This window comes from Hoplias malabaricus, unplaced genomic scaffold, assembly GCF_029633855.1.
Source record: "Hoplias malabaricus isolate fHopMal1 unplaced genomic scaffold, fHopMal1.hap1 scaffold_528, whole genome shotgun sequence".
Classification (NCBI taxonomy): domain Eukaryota; kingdom Metazoa; phylum Chordata; class Actinopteri; order Characiformes; family Erythrinidae; genus Hoplias; species Hoplias malabaricus.
In genome coordinates this window covers 1-16,692 of record NW_027100980.1, presented here as the reverse complement: position 1 = coordinate 16,692, position 16,692 = coordinate 1, and the positions used below count along the sequence as shown (strand labels likewise).

Sequence of the window (16,692 nt, the reverse complement as noted above, 5' to 3'; positions counted from 1 at the left end):
CTGATCTACAACGCCCATAAGAACCGATGTCTGGGAGACAGTCTGCAAGAGCTGACTCTGTGCAACCCTCAGAACCCCAAACAGCAGTTCCGCTGGACTTCAGAGAACCGCATCTTTAACGTTGTACAGAAGAAATGCCTCGGCACAGGGGTCAAGATTGAGGGCAATAAACTGCAGTGGTTCATCTGTGATTCCAGCAGTGATCTTCAGAAGTGGGAGTGCCACAACAACACTCTGTTTGGCCTGAAGAATGAGTCTCTTTACTTGTCCCTTCAGGGAGACACTACTTTACTGACACTGTCCAAAAACCCAGGGGACAAGGGCAAGTGGACAATTCATGGAACGACAGACAGTGTTTGCTCTCGGCCCTATGAAGGTATTTAGTTTCTCAGAATAAACAGCAGCATCACAACATTTGTTTAAACCATAATTATGTTTGTAATATTGTACTTTTTTCTGGAACTGGTGGTGGGGCCACAAACTACTATTGTTTTAAGGTTATAATAATAATATTTTTTCTGAATTTAAATCCATATATGAATGCACAGTCTGCTGAAATTAAAATCACACTGCAATATTGTGTTCAAACAATGTTTAAAACTATTTTGTCCTTTTGTTATCACAGAGATATACACAATTAAAGGAAATGCTTTTGGACAACCTTGTGAATTTCCATTCCTTTATGAAAAGAAATGGTACACAGACTGCACAACGGATGGCTCCTCCATCAAACGTCTGTGGTGTGCTGTTAAACGGGAATTTGAACCCGATCAGCTCTGGGGTTACTGTCCAATACGTAAAAAAGGTACATGGTTTCTGCTACTAATGCCTTAGAACAGATTTTTATGGGTTTATTCAGTAACATAATAATTAATTATTTTTAAAAATAATGATATATTAATACATACATTGTAATGTTTAACATTTAACTTAACCCTATATTGATATCTGACTGTTAGTTTTCTGGTGCTTTTCTGATTGTAGATGACAACTTCTGGGTGAAGAACCCTCTGACAAATGTGTATTACCAGCTGAATGAAGAGTCTGCACTGAACTGGTACCAGGCCAGGAAGAGCTGTCAGCAGCAGGGGGGAGATCTGCTGAGTGTCACTGAGCCCCATGAACAGACTTTCATATCAGGTACAGGCTCTAATGACTCCTAGACACAGTGATTACTTACAGTAAATGTAATACAAAAAAACAAATTAAATGAAATATAAATGATGTTATTAAGTTGATTCATTTATTTAGGGCTGACTCAGAAAACAGGGGCAGTGTTGTGGACAGGACTGAACAGTTTGGATGCCTCTAGTGGATGGCATTGGGTCAATGGACAACCTTTACGTTATCTGAAATGGCTCAGTGGTGAGTTTTCTTGTCTTAATTCATCATTTATTTTTATTTAAATTGACTGTTAATCAAAACAGTAACTCTTTAATCTGTAATTTAATTCTTTTCTTCTCATATGTTTGTGTGTGATTTTCTGAGAAAAGGTCAACCATCTTCTCTACCAGGCCGTAGCTGTGGGGTGTTAAGTCAACTTCATGGTTCTGAATGGTCCACTGCTCTTTGTTCTGATAGACATGGATATATCTGTCAAAGAGGCCTCTCCACTCCCACTGTTCCACCAGGTAATGAGAGTCTCCTTGAATATTGAAGTATTAAATAATGCTGGTCTTTGACATCCTGTATGTTTTATGTCTGCTTCTGTCCAGCTGTTCACACAGGTTCTTGCACCACTCCCTGGATTCCTTACTCAGGCCACTGCTACCACCTCTTCCGGACAAAGAAAACATGGCTGGAGGCAAAAGACACATGTCGACGTGAAGGTGGAGATCTGCTGAGCGTTCTCAGTGTAGAAGAGCAGAGCTTTGTCATCTCACAACTCGGATACTGTGAGTTTGTGTGTGTTCTATCAGCTATAACTCCGTAGGATAAAATGGACAATGGGTGGCATGCATTCAGCATAAGTTCAGGTTGTTGAATTTGGTTTGAATCAGAAGAGAACACTATAAGGAACGAGGGGTTTGGATAAACTGACCCCAGCTGTAGAATTCCTTTCCAACTATCAGTTCTGTGAAGAATACATAATTTAAATTCTCTGATATGCCTTTCTTATTATTTCTTCCAATGTACACAGTGAAGACAGATGAAGTGTGGATTGGTTTAAATGACCTCAAGACTGCGATGCTCTTTGACTGGAGTGACCACTCCAGCGTCCCATTTGTCCTGTGGGATGTGAATGAGCCGAGCCAAGATGCCACCCTTAAAGAAGACTGTGTTTCAATGAGAGGAGAGGTAACAAAATCATCACTTACATTGTAACACAGATCCATTTCCACTAAACTATATATTAATATAACGACTAAAATACTCGTTCTTAATGTTTTGCTTAATTTTGAGATCAGACAGTAATATAGATAAATAATAAATCACAGCATAATTAATGCACATTACTAGCAAATAAGGGACACATTCCCTCCAGTAAATTTACCTGTGTCTGGTTCAGGAGGGAAAGTGGGCTGACCAAGTCTGTCAGAACAAGTATGGATACATCTGTAAGAAAAAAACCCATTTAAGTCCATCCACTAACGACACAGCTGTTACGAGCCCAGGCTGCAAACCTGTGAGTATTGGCTTCAGATTTTATTATTTGGACTATTTCTTTCTTTTGAACTGTGGTTGTAAGGAATTTTGTTAGTCATCAATATTTGCTTCACTAATCAATATCTCATGTTTCTTGACTTTTTAAGGGTTGGGTCAGGTATGGCTACTATTGCTATCAAACTGGAGCACAGACTAAAACCTTTCAAGAGGCCAAACAGATGTGTGAGAAGAGTGGATCTTATTTAGTCGACATTACAGACAGGTCAGAATTGTGTATTTAACACATAGGTTTTTGTCCAAAAGGCCACACAGTTTTTCAGAGCATATGTTTGTCAATAAAATTAGGAATAGGACATGCTACACCTTTGTGATACTTGTGTGTACTGCTGGAATATAAGCGCACCATTTGGGGCTGGAAAAATCTGCATAGATTTAATAAAATTCAACCAGAAGGTCTTTAGTGAGGTCAGGTATTCATGGACTAAATTTGTGTCTTTTTTATTATTCTGTCAACTTCTTTTTTCTACAATTCTTCTTCTTCTTCTTCTTCTTCTTCTTCTTCTTATTATTATTATTATTATTATTATTGATTGAGGTTAAAGAAATGGTGCATCATGCAAGAGTGTGTTCTGCTCCAAGGCTTGTACTGGGTGTACTAGTGTGCACCTGAGATGATGAAGTTTGTTGCGGTTGATGGTTATAATATGGAATGAAGGGAGTATTCCAAAAGTGTGGAGGAGAGCAGGCAGTATCCATATCCCTAAGGAAAACGATGCTTAGATGCCTAGCATGGAGTGGGGGTGGGGGTAGGTCTGGGATGTCAGAGTTCACTGTTGAGCCTTCCAGAGGTGTCATGGGCTTAATTCATCAAAACACCAATGAGGAGAGGTGCCAACCTGATGACCCATGGGGTAGAGCTAATGATGAAGTAGGTGGACCAATGAGTAACCTTAGTTGTTAAGGGTAGCTGGTTGCTAATCGGATCATAAACGGTCACAGCAAGCTTAATGGGTAGGTGTAGGATCCTATTTCATTTAAATGTTTCTAACTTAGATTATAAGTATAACGTTCACATATTACTCATAAAACATGTTTTATATTATTCTGAAAATGTTTCCTACTCACCTGCTGCTCTCCAATCCATATGTGCTTGAAACCAGTGTTTACGAATGCTTAAGATGCTACACATTTGTAAATGTGTAGGGAAAAAAGTGTCCCTGTCCAGTATGCTAGTCTTTCTTTCTATCTGCTCACAGCAGAGAAAAGCATCTATTGGTTTTTACACAACAAACAGACCTCCAAAATTTGAAAAACATGAACCAAGATGAGGATATTGTTCTATTCCTGCTCCATAGGCAGGTAATATTGAATTATTTTGCCGGAGATGGATCTGTCTCTCAAAAAAAAATATTACAACTTAGGATACAAATGAGTTTCTGTGGTAATTCAAACAGTGATTAAAAACTTACAAACAAGTTAAAATTCAGCCATATAAACAACAATATTTTTTCTCCTCAAACATACTGTTTCACCTTAAAAGACACATAGCTTCTGAGTGTAAACAAATGAAAGAACAGTTTGCTACAGTCTTATGTTCCCTTTAAAAGCTCTTTTGGACAGACGTTTATCTGGAGTAGTTTAGTCAGCAGGTTATTGATAGTGTAGTGAGATGGTAAGAGATTTGATCAATGCCCTGCAGTGAGTGAAGTGGGTTTTGTCACTGTGACATAGAAACAAGCTACTTGTTGAAGGTCTATAATTTGAAAGAAGTAATTGACAATTTGTAAGCATGTTTGGTGCAATTTTCAGAGCTCAGTCTATTTAATTCTTACTTTATTTATTACCCAGAGTGTTGTATAAAAGCAATAGAACACTCCAGGTTGTGGATTATTGTGAAATAACAGCATGGATAAGATGGACTCCAGTAGTCACTTTCTGCTCATGTTTGTGCTGTTGCACAGCCGTGCTGTTATTTCACGATACACACTCCCTCTCCTGTTCTGTCACTGTTTAGCAAACAGAACTATGTTCATAATTGAAAACACTGATTTTTTTACCTTTTGTAAGACAAGTGTTGCTTTCGAAAATAGTACTTCACATACTGTATTACTCACTGCAGACTGCAGTTCCTGCAGTTTTCAATTTTTGAGAAAACCTGTTTCAGAAATACAGATCATACACACTACCACAGTAGTTCATCTCATATTACCCAGTTTGTTTCTGCAGCTGTCAGTATCTGTTTGTGAAAATATGCAGGCCATACTTTGGGTCTGTTCATGTTTTTTTTTTCCCTTGCAGAATTGAAAATGCATTCCTGGTCAGTCTGATTGGAGCACGATCAGAGAAGCACTTCTGGATCGGACTGTCCAACCAAAAGAATAAACACATCTTTGAGTGGACAAACACTAGCAAAGTTTTGTTCACACACTTCAATGCTGGAATGCCAGGTAAATCTACAGATATAATGTGAGACACTTCACATGGTCTGAGCGGAGTGGAATGAACCATTTGAGATGTAACAACAGAACAAACTACATATACTACAAAATCAAATTATAATATAATTGATTCAATTATATTTTATTCAGGGTACTACTGAATGGGGTGCATACAGTTTTTGGTACAGGACCCATGAGATTTTAGTTGTGCCACTGTGTGAAATGGAACACATGCTTTAAGTGATTGGCTGTAAGAATGAACATAGTAAATTTTAAATGCCGCAGATTTTTTTTTGTACAGTTTGTACAAATCTATTTTTAAAACACAGGAGGGAAACAAGGCTGCGTTGCCATGACCACAGGTGTACTGGCTGGATTATGGGATGTGTTAAGCTGCATTAATGCAGAGAAATACATCTGTAAGCAGAAAGCAGAGGGAGTGACCCCAACGCCAGCCCATCCAACGACTCCTCCTGCCAACTGCAGTGAGGGCTGGTTTCCACTCAGAAAAAGGGATCAGTGTTTTAAGGTACAATAAATATGATTGACGCTAATAATAACAATTAAGATGAGCCTGAATGAATTTTAGGTATTTGTGAACACCTGCTCTTTGAACTTTAGCACATTATTAGGGAGTTTGTCCATGGTGGTGCAGCAGTAGGTGTACCTACCATACAGTTAAGGTGCCATTTGAGCCTGTGTTCAATCCCTGTCTCAGGTTACTGTATGAGGGGTTTATCCTGTTTATCCTACGGGCAAAAAATAATTGTAAATGTAAACTGTAAATTCCTTAAAAGTATAAAATATTTTTAGGCTGTGTTTGTTGTTGTTTTTCATTTTCTGTAGTTTCCCAGCACTGATTTGAGTTTGTGATTTAATGTGCTTCTTAAAGCTGTTTGCAGTGTCCCCACTCCAAAAGAAGACATGGTTTGAAGCTCTTGCCTTTTGTCGAGAATTGGGAGGTGACTTGCTCAGTATCCACAGTTCTATCAATATAGAGACAGAAAACTTGAAACAGTAAGTATAGGATGTTAATAACAATATAGATAAAACAATTTTTAAAATCTTCATCAGTCGTTCAGCTTGGTAATGATGATTTTTTCTGAGAAACTACGTTTGTGTTTAAGGAAATGGACCTAGACATACAGTCTTTATACATATACTTATGTTTGCAGTTCACTGGACCCATGGATTGGTTACAGCATCCAGGATCCCACTGTTGGTTACACATGGAGTGATGGCTCAGCTGTGAGTGTGGTTTAAATGAAATTATTCCTCATAGGGAATGCTAAAATATAAATGTAATATTTTGTCTTTAAGTCATCCTATGAAAACTGGTTTTATGGCGAACCAGACAACTACAACAACATTGAAAAATGTGCTACAATGTATTTGTCCTCGTGGTATTACCCAAAAGGACGATGGGAGGACCTACAATGTGATCACAGAACTGACTGGTTTTGTGAGATTCAAAAAGGTAACATCAATAATATATATTTTTCAGATTTATGGAAATTAACAAAGCACATAGAGGTTATTTTTATAGCCCAATTATTGCACAGAAGTATTATCTAGTACTGTTAATACACTAACCTGAGTATCATTTAGTTTATTCCATTTACATTCATGAAATTACTTTCAGGTATAAAAATATTTTTTTCAGAATCCAAAAATTACTTAACCAATAATTTCACAAGGACTGTGAAAGACTGGTGACACATCCAGGGTGTGTTTCTGCCTTGTGCACAGTGAATCTTGGTAGGCTCCGGATACACAATGACCCTGAACTGGAGAAGCACTTACAGAAAATGAATGAATGCATTAATATTTCAATACATTAATTAATTATTTAAATACATTATTTAATTCCTGTTGTTTAGTTTTGTTCATCCTGCTTCCACTTTGATTCTTCCATCCTCCCAATCTATACGGTGCTTCCAATAGAGGCAATTATTGTTTTGCATTTCACATTCAAGCATTTTCTAGGGATTTAGGTGTATGCAGCAGATCATCATAAGTTCTTAACTTATACAGACCAGTGCAAACTAACTACAGGCTTGAAAACACTACACCACATTAGCTTTTGCAAGCAAGGATGGGTCATAGGTCACTTGGTGATAAACTTTGTTAGAGCATAGGTTTTTATTTGTGTTTGCTATTAAGATGGTGTATTTTCCTAGAAATTCCATATGTATATAGGGCAATTCCAGGGCTGATTCTGCCCAAGTCACAATAGCATGGCTTCACACACTTGGATTGCATGTACTTGATTGGCCTGCCTGCATACCAGATCTATGTGCCATTGGAAATACAGGTGCATCTCAATAAATTAGAACATCATCAAAAAGTTAATCCATGGCAGTAATTCAGTTCAAAAAGAGAAACTCATATATTATATAGATTCATTACAAACAGAGTGCTCAATTTCAAGCATACATTTTTTAATGTTGATGGTTATGGCTTATACCCAATGAAAACCCAAGTCATTATGGCAGAAAATATAGTACAGGAACCTTCTCCTGATCTCTAGCCTCCACTGCCGGTGTATGGAGCCCCCATGCAGCGGTGCTATAACTTCACAACCTCTTCTCTCTCTCTCTCTCTCTCTCTCTCTCTCTCTCTCTCTCTATATATATATATATATATATATATATATATATATATATATATATATATATATAGTCAAAAGTTTTAGCTTGCCTACCTTTGCACACACTTGAACATGAGTGATATCCCACTCTCAATCCATAGGGTCATTGGCCCAACCTTTGCTGTTATAACAGCTTCAACTTGTCTGGGAAGGCTCCACAAACTTTAGGAGTGTTTTTACGTGAATTTCTGTACAATTCTCCCAGAAGCACATTTGTGAGATCAGACACTGATGTTGGACAAGGCCTGGCTCACAGTCTTCACTTTAATTCATCCCAAAAGTGTTCTATTGGGTGGAGCTCAGAACTACAACGTTCTGTTGTGAAAAGCTCTACATAAATAAAATTTGATTGATTGATTGTAATCTGTGCAGACTAGTCAAGGCTTTCCACATCAAACACGTCTCGAATGACCTTGCTTCATTATTTGCCAAAATTATCAATTGTCCAAAATCTCTTGGTATGCTGAAGTTGTAAGAGTTCCTTTTACTGGAACTAAGGAGCAGAGCCCAACTCCTGAAATACAACCCCACATCCTAATCAGCATGATTTATCCCACTGTATCCACTTGGATGCAGCTGCTTGGCCATGGAAACCCTTTTCATGAAGCTCTTTTTACGCATGGTTCTTGAGCTAATATAAAGGCCACATGATGTTTTGAGGCCTGTAAGAATGTTCATCATTTTGGATAGGATTGCTTTTTACTTGTATGTAAACAGAGAATTTCATGAGAATGTTGATTAGTGGATTTGATGTTAAAACAATTTTTGTTTTCCTCTAGGAGTTACACCAAAGGAAGTGCAGATTACGGAGCAAAGTAAGTCTGAAATCGGTTGTTTATCACTTCAATTCCATGAGATTTCCAAGAATTTTAAAAATAATTCTGTTTTTTTTTATTTCTCCTGCAGCATACAATAAAACAGATGATGGATGGGTTATATTCAAGGAGAGTCAGTATTATTTTAAACGTGGTTATGACTCTATGGAAGAAGGACGGAGGTTCTGTAAGCACAGACACGGTGATCTTGTGGTCATTAATGATGAAGAAGAGAGGTTGTTTGTCTGGCATCAGGTAAAGTGAACCTTGTGGTGGAATTTTAATATTTTAAAATAAGACTTGTTGATATCTGCATGTTTAAATAGTGAACTACTTTGTGTTTTGTCATTTACTGTTTTATATTTTTGTATCTTTTAGTCAAAGTTAAGTAATAGGTATAGTGATGTCTTTATTGGCATGAAAATTGATCTGGATAAGTCATTAATGTAAGTTACTGCCAGAACTCTCACATTTAAAAGCATATTTAAAGTATGATTAAAACAGAAATAAACATAGCATGTGTTTCTGTTTAAGGTGGATGGATGGATCTCCAGTAGTATTCCAGGCATGGAAAAAAAACCAGCCGGCTTTTGAGAATGAAGAGGAGAACTGTGTGAAGATGACTTTCTATCAAGGTCAGTTGTGACAGTGGAAAATTCTAGATAAACATGAAGTTAAACTTATTAAACTCACATATTTACTTTTACATAAATGCCAACACGTGCTGTGTAGACTCAGAGCCCTAAATAGTACAAAGCTGAGCAATTATTTCTGTAGATATTTAATTGTTTACATTTAGCTCTTCACAAAATTCAATTGCTGGGCTACATATAGTTTACATCTATGCATAAAGAAAATTATACATGGAAATGATAACTTTCACTTTCAGATATATGTATTCTAGATTAGTAAAACATTTGAAATATAGAGAATAGGATTTAATTGTATAAATGATAAATCAGATCATTTTAACTAACTGCGTTTCGAGATGTTTGAAAATTATTTTGTCCAAGTAATACATCATTATTTCCTCCAGGGCTTTGGCAAAGTGTGAACTGTGGTGATAATAACAAGATTGTCTGTAAACGTAATGGTACTGTCCCAGTCAACTCCACTGCTGCCCCCACTGAGCCGCCTCAAGGAGGCTGTCATGAAGGCTGGGTCAGATTTCAGAAAAAGGTTAAAGATGATGTTTGCTCCCTTCATATGTCACACAAGCTCATATGATTTAGGTCTATGTCATGGTTTTTGTGTGCATGTGCTGCAATGAACAAACACATTAAGCCACATTACAGAGGGAAATCAGTGCAGCCACAGACCAGTCAGAACAATTATGCTAACACACAACATCCACACATTTACCTGTTTCACTCTTAAAAATAAAGCTGGTGTTATGGAAATTTTTAATTAATCTATGTGAAACCAGGAAGGAAAATCGAGAGGTCTATTCTCAAAGAATTCTTTGGGGAGACCAGAGGAATAAGTCAAAGATTCTCTCTTATCTCACGAGTTTATTGAACAAATCAAGTCATACATATAGAGCCCCAGTCACGTACACCAGCAACGTTTTAACCCAAACATTCCCTTATTGGTGGAAAAATGGTGAGAATGTCCTTCAGACATTCAGACAACACATAACAGTTTAGGCCTGTAATTTTCCACAGGTCACCGTAACCACAACTTCAAGCACTAAGGCCTACTATATGACTAAGAATTAACCAAGATTAATCAAAACCCCATATCTTTTGTCATTAGATTAGATTAGATATTACAAAACATTACTCATTAGTGTTAATCTGCAATTTTCCATTACATTCCTCCCTTTTTATGATTTAAAATATTGCAAAAAGAAAATGCAAAAGATAACATCAACCATAGACTAGCTAAGCTTTCAGTCTAGGCATCATAACTCATGCACTTAAAAAACCATTAAATGATTACACGTGATATGATTACATGTTGAATGATTATATCAAATGATTATTTAAACGTATAAAATCATAAAATCAACCTGAAATCAGCATCAATGAATGAAAAGTGAATAAATGAAAAATTAATGAAATGAAATTAAAATTTACTTCTCATCAAATGAGGCATGGAGTGGCTGGGGCATTTCAAGAGGCATCTCATCCAGCGGATTTTTCTCAGCTGCAGGGTCAAGCTCCGTGTACACATCTGCACTCACCATACTGAATTGTATACCAACAGCTCGTTCAATAATTTTGATGATTAGGCTTCTGGCACAGGGAATAATACAACATCCGATTAGTGCAAATACTGATAGAGAAATGATTACCGCGACAGCCAGCTTCAGCCCCAATGCTCCCCATTTGCCAAAATAGGAATCAAACCAAGCCATACAGTCATTATTTATACCTGAAAATTCATACAACTCCTCAGTAAAAGTTGTTAACTCCTTCATTGCCTCAGTGAATGACCCGTTTGCTGCTGTGTGATTAGGAATGTAAGTGCAGCAGCGATCACCAAACATGTGACATACACCTCCCTTTTCAGCCAAAACCATATCTAGGGCAATTCGATTCTGATATGTCATTTGTGAAGTGTAATGCAACTGTTCCCCCAGAATTTTCAGTGTGTCACGAGTCATATTAGCCAGACGCTGTTGATTATACCATATGAAATTTATCCAATCCACATTTTTGTTCATCGTTACCCATATGAAAATAGACTCAAACCCTGCGGCTATAGGGTTCCGCACTTTAAATTCATCGGGGACGCCACGTGAAATGCCTATTGCATCTAAGTAAATCAAACGGTCCCCCAAGAAATCTCTCTTCGCCCTGTGAATCACCTTTTTAGTCGGAAGGTTAGACAATTTGGATCCAGGGAAAATAAGTGTTGGCTCTGCCAACATAACCAGAGCACATGTACCTGTCCAGTTTGAAGGAAGGGTCGATCTAAGACGACCTCCGTTACCACACTGCCAAAATATGTCAGCCCTTGGTCTCCGTTGAGTCACCAGGAGCGTGTAGCGTGGGGGATAGAGACTATACATGTTCTGAAATGTAGTTGTGTGATCAGACCCCAGTTGAAACACCCTTTGATTTTGATCAACCACCCACATGATGGAACAATGCCCTGGAAAATGTCCCACCTCTATCGCGCAGGGGCGCAAGCGGTTCGCTACAACACACATTACATCTTTTGACAAGTTTCTAGTGTAACACTCATAGGGAGCGTTCAAATTGTCAACATAATCATCTGGGTTTTCAATCATTCCTGTAGGGGACAACATTAAGAAGGACTTAAGCCATGTGGGACATTCACGATGTATAGCTGAGTAGTTGAAAGTTTTGGAGCCAGCTGCAAGAGCACAATCTCTAGGACACATAAAGCCCCCCTTTATTGACTGATGTAGGATGTCTTCATCCTTACACATTTTACCTTTATTCCCCTGCAGTAAGCATTCTACCTTTAATGGATCTGGATGCATTTTTCTCATGTATTTGGCACAAGTGGAAGCATTGTAAGGATGTAACGGCATGATAATTGGAACGTCCCGTGCCCCCATACAGACATAACATGATGAATTTGTTGCTGTTGTGACAGCGTATTTAGCTTTTTGATACCAAAGATTTGTACCTGAACGTATGGTGCCACTGGGATAGCCTGAACCTGGAAATGACCCAGCCAATGTCGGTGCCAACAACATCAACAATCTGCATTTTTCCATTACAGCTGGTACCAATGGTTCTTTGAGAAATGTCATAAAAAAAAATGCTTTAGTTCCATAAAGAACCATGTTTGTTTCATAACCCTTTAGAATAAAATTGTTATTAATTAGGTTGTAATTACATTAAAATTCATTAATAGTTGTGTGATTATGAAATAAATTTGTTGTTTACAAACTAATTAATAACCAAAATTTAAAAACAGATTTTAGTCTCATTTGATTGTGAAGAATCTTTTAAAGGTTTACAAATTCATCACTAGATCTTAAAGTTCTTTACCAATTTAAACATTAGCAAAACTGGATCTTCTTTGCCATCACTTAAAAAAGTTATTGTAGCTGGTTTATTTGTAAGGATGTTGGATTGTGATGTTCTGCGCAGTGTTTTGTTGGGTATGCGTGTTCTTGTGGACACTTTAATGTGTTGGTTACTTTTTACAGTTATTTTCTTTTTTTTTTTGATAGAATGTCTCTTTATTGAAACAATTGGGTGTGGCATGTAACATATCTATATGTTTTTTTTATTTATAGTGTTACAGAATACAAACGGACAAGCAAACCTGGCTTAAGGCCAGAAGTTACTGTAAGGACTTTGGAGGAAATCTGGCATCAATAACTAATAAACTTCAACAAGGTCAGAGTCCTTTCCTGTTCAAAAACTAACATGTCATATCCTATTAATTTGATTACTCCTCTTCAATTAACCACCCAGTGAGATACAGGAGATTGAACAAACAAGGCTAGGCAAGGACTCTTTTGCTGGAAGGTTATTAGCTTAGGGATTCTGGGGTAGCATGTAAATATTAGCGTGAAGATTCATGTCAGGGTGCCATAAAAGCTAGAAGTTAACATTTCAGCAGCCACAAGGCCAATCGCTCTGACATTTGACATGGTGCTTCTGTGGACAAGGCTATAAGTAGACAATTAAGGACATTTCGATTCTGTCAAAATTGTAATTGTCAATGGCCAGTATCTACAAAAAAAAACCTAAGTGGGTAGAGTTTAATATATTTATTCAGCAGTAAACCCAACAAATCAAGCCCATCTGGGAACGTATTTGGTCGACTTATGAAAGGCCTTACTGTGAAGGAGCATGTCCAAACAAAGCACATATAGGAGGTGCTACTATAAATGTTTGAAGAGGCTTTTTTCTGTTTTAGTGCCACCTAGGGATGCAGTTGCACCAAAACTAATCATGTAATCGGATCCCCACAATAATCAAGCGTGTGACGTTTTACAATATTACATAGCGCTATCTGGGTCAGAATTACTGAGTTTCTGTGTCCAGCGTAATGAAAAGAGTGTAACAATGCTCATTCTTCGAACACCACAGTATTTACGAGCAGTGGAGAGAGAGCAAATAATGACTAAAAAAAAAAAAACAGAGCAGGCTAGCACACACGTAGCTCCTTAGCAAGACTAGCTAAGCTATAAACCAATAGATTCTCATTTGGAACTCTTCACAAACGTGGCACAAGCACTCTTCAGTATTCAGCATCACTCCTTATTGTGTAAATCCCTTGATTTCTGAAGCTACCAAACAAACCAATGAAATGTAAACTACATCTTGGAATTACATATACAGGTTATTCCATTCTTATCTTGGACTTGGACCAAATGAATAATAACTTATTTGTTTTATTTTAGTAATAGAGCTATAATTTTAACCAGGGAGATATATATATATATATATATATATATATATATATATATATATATATATATATATATATATATATATATATACTTACACAAGATAAGAGATAACTAGAACGTAGGGCAACAAAGGAGGCACAGGTGCAATCACTAATGACAAGGTGGGGCTAGGGCGAAGACAAGGGAGGAAACAGGAACAGAACAAATACAGAACAAATGAAAAACAAAGGAACTCAGACACAAACAGAGCAGGAACACACAAAACAGGGCAAATGTGTGACAGAACCCCCCCCCCCCCCCAAAACATGCAACTCCCGGGGCATAAAGACACAGACCCCTCCTCCTCTTTTGTTCCTGTTTCAGTCTGCATCCCTCTGCCTGTTTCCTCCTTAGTCTCTGTCCCTGTTTGTGTCTGTACCCTTTTCCTATGCGCAGTCCTGTCCCATCACTGTTCCAGTCCCCATATCTTTGCAATGTGCAGTCCACAGTACAGTCTCCTTTTCCTGCTTCTGTCCACACCATTCCAGTGTTTCATCTTCTGTTCAGTCTCCGGTTTCTGCTCCTGTCTAGTCCCCAGTCCCGTCTCCTGTTTCAGCTCTGGTTCCGTCCCCAGTCCGGTCTGCTTGTCCTGTCTTGTTTCCAGTCCAGTGTTTTGTCTCTGGTATGTGCCCCTGTCTTGTCCTGAATCCCATCACCTGTTTCTGCTTATGTCATGTCTTTTTCCCAGTCTCCCAGTCTAGTCTCCTTTGTTGCCCTGCCCTCTTGTTATACAAAATACAAGGGACTAGCATAATCAATGAACCAACAGGTGACTGGACTGGAGCTTAGACAAGGTTGGACAAGGTTAGGAAAAGAGACTGGACAGGAGACAAAACACTAAACTCTAGGAGCAGCAAGCAAGTCCTGCAGTTAGGTCGTCAGGAACAGGGGGCCTTGCGGTGATGTCCTTGGGAACAGGGAGCACTGCGTTGACATCCACAGAGGCAGGAGGTCCTGCAATAATGTCCATGGAGGCAGGTGCTTGGGCTGCTCTTAGGGCAGGTGCTGTGGGTGATCAAGGGGCAGGTGTTGCTCAAAAAACAGATGCTGGAGCTGTTGAGGGTTCAGATGGTCCAATGAGCGCATTCATGAGGAAATCCTATAAGTTTTTTGACCAAGGATCCTCATGATGTGCACCTTTGTTAGCCTCACCTGCTTCCACTGGCTCTAACGGCCTCGGGTTATGGAGGGTGCCGGTATCTCCACGAAAAGGAAACAGGCCTTTATATATATATATATATATATATATATATATATATATATATATATATATATATAAATATTTGTTTAATATGTTTAAATATATATATACATATATACAGGAGAATACCTGAAAGAGATCATGTTTGATCACAGAGGTGTTTTGACAAAAGTGTGACAGATATTTTAAAGAGACACCAGTGAACTGTGTTAAAAAGGGGAGTAGTATATCGTTTTTAAAATACAGGTTGCATTCTGGTAAACTTAGTGTGGCATATTCTGCTCTGTCACTGTTTCCTTACCCCAAGTAAAAACCCAGACAATGCCCAATGTCAAATAATCACCCAGTACCCTTTGACATTTTGCATTAGTGCAAAAATAAAACTGAGTGTTCTGTGTATGCTGTGCATTGCCTGGTTAACCACTCGTTTACCAGGTTTTATTCTCTCCCTTTGTTGATTTAGCTTTCCTGACCTTGAGTATGATAGAAGACAAACAGGATTTTTGGATTGGCTTCAGTAATTTGGCAGCCATAATATATAAATGGACAGATGGCAGTCCACTCAGATTCACAAACTTTAATGAAACAAGACGCTACTATTATAATTTGGTATGTCACTCATTGATTTTTGAACGCATTCACAGATATTTGGCTTTAAGCATGTTTTTATCATGTATATTTCATAAGCACGAACACTTAACATGTCAACAATATATGGTGATTATATTGTTTCTTATATTCACCATTATTTTAGCTGATACTTTTTTATCTTAAGTAAGATTTATTCTTTGTTTGTATGTGTGTGTGAAGGGATTTTTAACTGCGTATTCTTGAATAAGGATCCTATCTGTGTTTAAAAGGATAAGAAATGTGTTGCTGTGGGAAATCAGCAAAGATCACAGCCTGGACAATGGGTGGAAAAAGACTGCAATGATACAAGTGGCTTTATTTGCAGTAAACCTCTAAGTAAGATCAAAAAAGCAATTTGGCTTCTCAGGCATACTCTTAAATAAACAGTAATTGTTCACTGATATTCAAAAATCTGGACACATTTTCTCCTTTACTATTGATAAAGGCATCAAACCTATGAACATATGAGGAATTATATAGACTCCAAAGGACATGTGTATTTTAGATTATTTTAGAAAGTCATTGTCCTTTGCTCTGAAGCTACAACCACTCTTGGTATATATATTTGGAAACTTTGAATGCATGGGATTATTAAATTTAAATATTTCTTATGTGTTTTCTCCATTTTTCAGATTCAGATTTAAGCATCCCATCCCCCACAGAGTTGCCCAAAACCTTCATCACAATTGGAAATGCTTCTTACCTGATCGTTCAAACAAACATGACCTGGGGAGAAGCGAAACAACACTGTGAGTCTCAGGAGGCAAAACTGGCCAGCATTCGAGACCTCTATGCTCAATACTACATTGAGCTGCAGGTATATAAACTTGGACAACCCCTGTGGATCGGCCTTAACAGTCAGGAGGTAGGACTAAATTAAAATTACTGAGCATAAAATGTATGACATACTCTTGATGTAACAAAATTATATTAATAATCAAAAGAGTACAGTACAGAACAGAGTA

The 16,692-nt window shown here is 37.8% G+C and overlaps 1 protein-coding gene across 1 annotated transcript; it reads left to right on the top strand.

The window, feature by feature from the left end:
• Window positions 1–3: 3 nt before the first annotated feature.
• LOC136683845 (macrophage mannose receptor 1-like) lies at window positions 4–16,592 on the top strand (the record flags this gene model as incomplete). Its single annotated transcript, XM_066659033.1, has 23 exons — window positions 4–376; window positions 626–796; window positions 985–1,140; window positions 1,252–1,365; window positions 1,494–1,631; window positions 1,716–1,895; window positions 2,141–2,298; window positions 2,510–2,626; window positions 2,754–2,869; window positions 4,906–5,054; window positions 5,375–5,574; window positions 5,938–6,062; window positions 6,221–6,293; window positions 6,366–6,522; window positions 8,475–8,510; window positions 8,602–8,765; window positions 8,889–8,956; window positions 9,045–9,145; window positions 9,547–9,689; window positions 12,733–12,835; window positions 15,561–15,706; window positions 15,958–16,063; window positions 16,360–16,592. Coding segments are annotated over 23 exons (3,327 nt in total), but the record flags the coding sequence as incomplete, so codon positions are not given.
• Between the last annotated feature and the right edge of the window lie 100 nt (window positions 16,593–16,692).